Source organism: Trachemys scripta, chromosome 16 (genome assembly GCF_013100865.1).
Source record: "Trachemys scripta elegans isolate TJP31775 chromosome 16, CAS_Tse_1.0, whole genome shotgun sequence".
NCBI classification, from domain to species: Eukaryota; Metazoa; Chordata; order Testudines; family Emydidae; genus Trachemys; species Trachemys scripta.
This window is the reverse complement of record NC_048313.1, coordinates 9,502,844-9,510,430: the sequence shown is the minus strand read 5'-3', so window position 1 is coordinate 9,510,430 and position 7,587 is coordinate 9,502,844. Positions and strand designations below refer to the sequence as shown.

Genomic DNA, 7,587 nt, shown 5'->3' with positions numbered 1-7,587 from the left:
GGGGGGGGAGGACCGGCACATGGGCATGCTGGGCGGAGGGAAGGCACAGAAAGCCTCGGGGTAGACCCACCAAGGGACACCGGTTTTGCACCCCAGGTTTCCTTTCCGATGCCTGACATCCAGATCCACATGCCTAGCCACCTTAGCTAGCCAGTAAAAGCCAAGGAGCGGGGTTTGGCCTAAGCCCGGCGCTCAAAGGAAATTTGGCACCTGAATCTGGGCCATAGAGAGGCACTTGTCTCTGCTCGGGACTCCCCTCTCCTGGAGCCGCGCACCTACACTGCTTCTTGCAAGAAACAGGAGGAGGTGTCCCCTTATAATCTTTAGCCTAGTCAGCCAGGGTTCAGTCCCCCTGTCGCGGAGAAGGGATTTGAACTTGGGTCTCCCCATCTGGCAGGTGAGGTCCCTAACCACTGGTCTGTGGGGTGTTCGGGGCCGTTCCCCCATGACTGGAACTGGGGTCTCACATCCAGCTGAGCGCCCTGGCTGCTGGAGTCATTCTCACTCTGAGACGTGCATCGTTACACATTTATACACAGATTTTGTCTGAGTCTTTCTTCCGCTTCTCTTCTAGACCTACGCCAGATTCACAGGCGCGCCGCTCAAAGTTCACAAGGTCACTAACCCGTGGCGAAGTCCCTCAGGTAAAGGCACCTATGAGAACGGGGGAGGGGCATGTGGGGGATAGAAATAAACACGTGGCACACAGGTGGCTATTGGAGCCATCACAAGCCACTGGAAAGTAGGCAGAGATTATCTGCCTTTTACAGGTGGGGAAACTGAGGCATGGTGAGGTGCCCAAGGCAAACTGGCGGGACAGCCAATATCAGAACTGAGGAGTGCTGGTTCCCAGCTTCCCTTGAGGCTGCTGGGCTGCACTGCCTTTAAACAAAGCTTTCCATTTAATTTCCCCATTTTTTTTGAGGAGGCAGGCAAACAAACAGCTCCTCTTTCCTGACTTCACGGCCCTGCCCCGGGGCGGGGGGACATTCTCCCTTTTGGAACTCAGCTGTCAGAGCCGCCCAGAACCCTTGCCAGAGCTGACAGCTCTGTGACCAGCTGACCCAACATGGTATTTGTTACTCCTGAATCCTGTCGCCACATCTACCCTGGAGACTCCTCAGCAGGGGCTAGCCACATGGAAAGTTCATGTGTGAAGTCCAGCCAGTTCGGAGCTGTCCATGTGCAAAATCCATTTCACCCTGGAATAAGTCTCAACGCCAGACCAGTTCAGGCTTCCAAAAGGAAGTCACTGCGTGGGCTGAGACCAAACGTGGAAACCCTGAACGCCACTGGGGCACATGAAAGCAAAGAGGTCTCTTGCAACCCATGTGCGATGCTGGCACCCGCACCAGGATCCCCAATGAGAGCAGATGGGGCTGGGGGTGCTCGCTGCGTGCAGGAGGCCCATGAAGGGGCAGCTCTGGGCAGGGTCTCCCCTGTATTCCCTTTCTCTGCTTTCAGGGTGTTTACCTGCTCTGAAGACGAAGGAGGAAGGTGTCCTCTCCCAGATGCACCAGATCATCACTCATCTCAGGAAACAGGTATGGGATGGGGACATGGACTCAGGCCCTGCTGCCCCAGAGCAGAGGAGACAGTCACGTGCCCCCTGCGGCTCAGGCCTATAGGGCGTGGGAGTTGGGAAAAGCTGAGAGTGGAGTTGCTGATGGAAGTAACCGGGAGGGCTTGCTGCAGTGGGTGGGAAACCAAGGCATGGGTGAGCAGGGAATCCCAGAGCCTGTAGGAAGTGACCCTTGGGAGGGGGCTCAGCAGGGTCTGCAAAACCCAGCCAGTGGAAGCATTGTGTTACGCAGTTGCCACAGAGCCTTGCCCATGGACCGATGCAGAGACATCTGGCTGGTCCTGCAGTCAGACAGTCTGGACTAGGAGAGGGGTGAGAACTGCCAAAGGCCCAAAGCCCAGATCCTGACCCATCTCCCCCGAGCAGCACATCTGTAGTGGCCCTGTCACAAGAGGATCCCTGTGTGGCCATGGAGGAGAGGGCAGAAGATGCAGGGGTCCCCGTCAGAGAAGCCCCTCTGTCCCTGTGTGCTAGTTTCACCCTTCGGAATTGCTCTGTGTCTGGAACTTTTGTCTGAGGACTCAGTTCTTCCCCTCCTGTCTTCCCTGCCCCCAAGTGCTGAGGCAAGTAGGGTGGTTTGCCTGGGGCTGGCTAGCTGTGGGGAGGAGCACAAGTGGCTCCTTTGAGGCCTGAGGGAAGTGTCAGTCTGGGGACTCGGGCGGCTTTCAGACGCCAGGGTGTGTGCCAGCCACGCCGCTATTCAGGCTGCTCCCGGCTCTGGTGGAAATAGGCCGGCCTGGTGCCAACTTTCCTTGGAAAGGCTGGAGCCGCCCCCCTTCGCCGCTTGCACCCTCCATCCCAGACTCTGCCGCGGCCCCAGCTTTCCTCTTCTGGGTCATGCGGTAGTGCAGGCGAGCACAGCCGCAGCCAGTGTGTTCTGAAAGGGAACAGGCTTCCGGCCAGGTTAAACAACCAGGCTGTGCTCGCTTCAGGGCTGGCCGGAGTCTCCCCTTGAAAGATGTAAGGGGGGCAGGCGGCCTGTGCATTGGGCTCCTGTCCACGCATCTCCCCCCAGCCCGTCGATACTGCTTCCTGGGGCGTCTCTGGAAGTCCAGACTAACGTGAACACGGTTCAGCTTTGGTAAAGCTGGGTCTCTCAAGGGAACACATCTCCTCAAAGCAAACAGCCGGGCGGATGAGCTCTGAGCCCATGCTCTTGGAGTCGGCCGCGCATCAGCGTGTGCATTTTAGGAAAAACCCAGGCATGGCACTTAGTGCCTGGAAAAGCGTCTGTCTGTGAAGGGAACTTGCCTGGGGCTAGTGTCCCACCCCCTCCCCTCCGGCCTCTAGTACCCAGAGGGCCCCGTAGCCGTGTCTGTCTCTGCAGTTCATGGGGAGGGGGCTGGAGCACAGGATGAGCCCAATCGCCACTTCCAGCCCAGGCCTCACACTGTTCCCTTTACTCTGTAGAAATACAATGCTGACTACGATCTCTCTGCGAGACAAGGGGCAGATACACTGGCCTTTGTGTCTCTGCTAGAGGAGAAGCTGCTGCCCGTGTTGGTGAGTGCTCGCCTGGGCCAGTGGGAGTGTTCCCGGAACACTGCTATGGGAGGAGCTAGTTCAGAATTCAGATGGATTCTGGGGACGGTCCCTCACAGTGAGTGACTGAGGCGTATTGGCAGATCCCGGAACCGCAGGGTGGAAGCTGGAGATTGGGATTATGGTGCAGTGATAGAGCTGTGCGAGGATCGGGGTCGGGGGGGTCTGGGGTAGCAGGCTGTCTCGTAGGGCACTGCAGAGCGCAGCCCTGCACTAGTTCTCGCGGATCACCACTGTCCTCGTGCCGTAGATTCACACGTTTTGGGTAGACGCAAAGAACTATGTGGAGCACACGCGGAAATGGTATGCGGAAGCCATCCCCTTCCCGCTCAACTTCTTCCTGCCCAATCGCATGCACAAGCAGCGTCTGGAGCGGCTGCAGCTGATCTGGGGGGAGAGCTGCTTGGAGGACGAGGAGGAGCTGGAGAAGGAAGTGAGTGGGCTGGAGGAATAGCTAAGCTCGGCTGTCATGGTGGTTCTGGGGGGAAGGATTCTGGTGACGGGCACTTTCCGTTTGCAGTTCTTGCAACCCTTGTGGCAGCTGGGAGGGCTGGCTGGGGCTCCTGGGAATCCATCACCCTGCCCCTGGATGGAAGCAACATGAGGGGTCGCCCTGTCCCCAGCCGCTGGGCATGGCTCCTGGTTCCCGCTGGATTAGAACAGAGCCAGCTCCAAGGGGGCCCTGAGTTTAACCCTTTTGTGCCCAGCCCCAGAATGCTCTGTGGTCACTGGCTGTGATGCAGAAGCTGGCAAGGGCAGGTCAACCAGTGGCTTTGCTCCCAGTAAGGATGACATTCGCTCTCTTTGCTGGCGTTCTTGGACTGGAGATAGCTCAGTCTTGGGACATGCCTCCTACACCTCGTGTGCTGAGGTGATGTGACACCAGCGCTGCTTCTCTCCTGCTCCCGTAGATGTACCGCGAAGCCCGGGAGTGCCTGACGCTCCTGTCTCAGCGCCTCGGGGACCAGAAGTTCTTCTTTGGAGACTCGTAAGTGGCTCTTGGAGAAACGTTCTTTGTGGGGGGAAGCGAGGGCTCTTTCCTCACTTGCCTGCACGTGGCTCTCACGCCCCTGCCTGGCGCTGATGGCTGGGAGCAGGATGTCGGAGCAGAGGGGTTCTTGGCGTTAAGTCTCAGGTCTCCTTGCAGTTCCCCGGCGTGCTGCGACACGGGCCTCGGCAGCCCTTTGAAAGAGCTCTGGGTATTGCGGAGAAACCTCGGAGGCAATTAAAGCGAAAGGGGTGCTGCGAGCTGGGCTGAATAGTGTCTCTCTAATGGAAGGCAGGGCCCCAGGGAGAGGGCAGTTCCTTGCGGCCCATTAGGCTCCATCCGTTCTCACTGCCGTCCCGACAGTTCCCCTTCCTCTCCCGTAAAACTGAGAGCCAGGACCAGATGTTCCAGCACTTCAGCCACGGCCTGCGTAGGAAGTTTTAGCCCATTAGACGGCTGCCTTGTTTGCTTCATGTTTAATGGGCTCATAATTTATGAAGCTATAAACGGTAATGGCTGAATATGCTGCTTATTCCCTTCCAAAGAGCCAGCTGCGGTGAGCAGGAATCAGAGGAGACAGACACTTATTCAAGCGCTTGCTGAGAAGCCGCCTCCTGCCTTTGGTGACCCAGCACCTCTGGCATTCAGGCGTCTCCAGGATTGCCTGCAAGAGGAGTTGTGAGCTCCAGCAGCCCTACCCAGCTCCCAGCAGTACCGTCTGCTGGGACAGGCCAAGATGAGCGTAGCTGGGCTCACCACCCACAGCCAGCACTCCTGCTCTGCTCCCTGCATGTTGGGATTGGAGTAGCAGGGAGAGGAGCGGCCTCAAGGGCTCTAGGTAATTTGGTCATGCCCAGCGCACACAACAGTTGGACCCTAGTGACGGTGTGAATTTGAGCCAGCCTGTTCCTACAGCCTGGGGTCGTGTGTTCCCAGTGCTGAGGGTCCTGGGCCGCTGGCGCTAGCAGAGGCCGGGAGCCACTAGCAAAGCTCTCTGTGCCGCAGCCCTGCTTCCCTGGACGCGTTCATCTTCAGTCATCTGGCGCCTCTCCTGAAAGCCAAGCTGCCCAACGGGAAACTGCAGCAGCACCTGAAGTCCCTGCAGAACCTGTGTGACTTTTGCTCCTCCATCCTCAGCCTCTACTTCCCCTGGGACGGAGGTGAGCAGCCAGGCCTCCAGCCTCTCCTTTGGCGCTGGGAAGCTGGGGGTCAACTGGAATCACTGAAGCAAGGTCACAAAGATGGGGGAGGATGCGAACAGGCTTGAACCATGCCTCAGACCCCACTAGCCACAGGCTGAGGCTTGCTAGCCCACGGCAGATCAGGAGAAGTGGGGCAGTGCCTTGCAGCGGGAGCTCAGCTCACCTGGACTGCTCCACTCCTGGCTGCTGTGTGTGTGGGGGGAGGGGGACAGGACTGGACTTCCCACCAGGTGTAACACAGGGAGCGCTCTGTGTCAGCCATGGTGGGGGCATCTCCTGACACCCTGCTGGCTGTAACTGGGGTCTAGTGAGGATGGGGAGCGCCCCCCCGTCCGGCTCTTGGAAAAGGAGGGGCAGCTTCCCCCAGGCTCTCTTTTTAATCCCCCTGCTGCTTTCGGACCCCTGCCCCGACCATTCCCTGTTCACCCTGTTCCCCAGCAGCAGTGCCCCTCCCTCCCCTGAACAAGGCTGCCCCCGCTGTCTGCCCTCTGGGCGGGGGTGCACTTCGCCAGCTGGGTCTGGGTTTCTGACCTGTCGTTTCCTTGCAAGGGGACGCCCCGTCCAGCGCCCCCAAGACGTCTGCCTCCGAAGGGACTGAGTCTGAGGAGGATCCCTACAAACGGCGCAACCAGATCTTGTCGGTGCTGGTGGGACTGGCGGCGATGATTGGCTATGCCTTCCTCAGCGGGATCGTCTCCATCCAGCGGGGCCCTCCTGGGGCTGCTGGCCCCCGGCCAATAGCCATGGAGGAGGAGGAAGAGGAGGAGGAGTGAGGCGCTGGGCTCAGGGCTTTGGTTCTCACTCGTCTCAGTATCACTGGAACTGACTCTTTTTTACAGTGCTGGGTACTGCCTAGTCTGATTCCTGCAAACTGCCTCTGTGTCCCGGCAGGACCCAGTGGCCCTGTTCAGTCCGGATCTCGGCGCTGCTACAAACACCAGCCCAGATTTCTAGACTGTGTCGCAAGCAGTCTGCCCCCCACTAATAAACCTGGAGCACCCCCTGATGGGCATCTGTCTGTGCTCTCTGTCTCTCCCCCTGCAGCCCTGGGCACAGAGCCTGCGTAGCGCTGGGCTGCTCGGCCCTCGTGGACCAATGCGCTGGGCCCTCAGTCTCTACCCAGGCAGACCTTCCCCACGGGGGCACACAGGACAAAGCAGCATGGAAAGGGAATCTTGGCTTGAAGATGTCCCTGCTGAGCTCTGCCCCACAATTCCCTGGCTACCCCCAAGACAGCGGGAAGAATCCTTTTGGCTTCACATCCAGCTCCGATTCCATCTCTCCGTCCCCGGAGGGCTGTGTCGCGTGCAAGAGCCTGCCCCTTTCCAGGACGGGGAAGCCGCAGGTGGAGGGGCCTGGCCTAGAGGTTCACAGTGACTCTGCCTAACTGCTGGGCTCCTAACCTGGCCCTGCCAGCAGCTCTAGCCCTAGGATATGAGTTGAAGCTTCAGCTTCTGGGCCAGCAGCCAGAACCGGCCCTCGGGGAGCTGCCCTGAGATTGCCAGCCCAGGTCAGAGCAGTGGGGCTCAGGGAGAGCAGGGGCCATTGGGGAACATTTCTCGCACGTCACTTAGTGGGTAGGGCACTTGGTATCTGCAGCCGGCTGCTCTTGCTGTCCAGTCAGACCTCGGATCCTCGCCTGTAGCATTGTGCACCTGGGGTTAACTGCCCACGGGACGAGCCTGGGTCTTGTATTGTAGGACGGGAACTAGGAGACTCCATTTGCCTTCTCTCACCTATTCATTGTTTGTTCTCCCTCAGTCACGGCCTCTCCCAGCCCAGAGGTCCCAGTTGTTTCAGTCTCTCTAGGAGGCTGATTGCATCCACGGCTCGGCTCTGGGCCCCGGCTGTCCCGCCGTATCTGCTGAGGGAGAGCAGCCGGGACCGAGCACGGCACCCAGGGAAGGGGGATTTTCCTGACAGCCTTTTCACGCTTGCTTCCATCTTGTTCTCTAGCCAGCCCGAGGCTTGGTTTGCTGCACGCGGAGCCGCTGCTCTGAGCTGGCCATGGTAATGCTGAGGGCCTTTCCCAAACGCTTCGCCCACGGTCAGGTTTATGAGGGGTTCATGGGGTTCCCTCCAGGGTGCGTTACCTGGCAGTGCAGCTTAGCTGCTCCTTCCTCACTGCCTTCTCCAGGCTCAGCTAGCTAAAAATCTGTATCAACTGCAACCGCCACCGCCCATCACAGCCTGGAGCCCTGCGGCACCCACAGTTAGCTACGGGCCACGCTGAACATTCACCATTAGTCCTATGCTTTGTCTGCAACCGTAAC

General features: G+C 59.0%; 1 protein-coding gene across 1 annotated transcript; it reads left to right on the top strand.

Moving 5' to 3' along the window:
• Positions 1-217: 217 nt before the first annotated feature.
• MTX1 (metaxin 1) lies at positions 218-6,320 on the top strand (the record flags this gene model as incomplete). The annotated part of the gene is made up of 8 exons (XM_034792769.1): positions 218-397; positions 575-644; positions 1,465-1,544; positions 2,993-3,085; positions 3,375-3,557; positions 4,036-4,112; positions 5,118-5,272; positions 5,864-6,320. Coding segments are annotated over 8 exons (1,062 nt in total), but the record flags the coding sequence as incomplete, so codon positions are not given.
• Between the last annotated feature and the right edge of the window lie 1,267 nt (positions 6,321-7,587).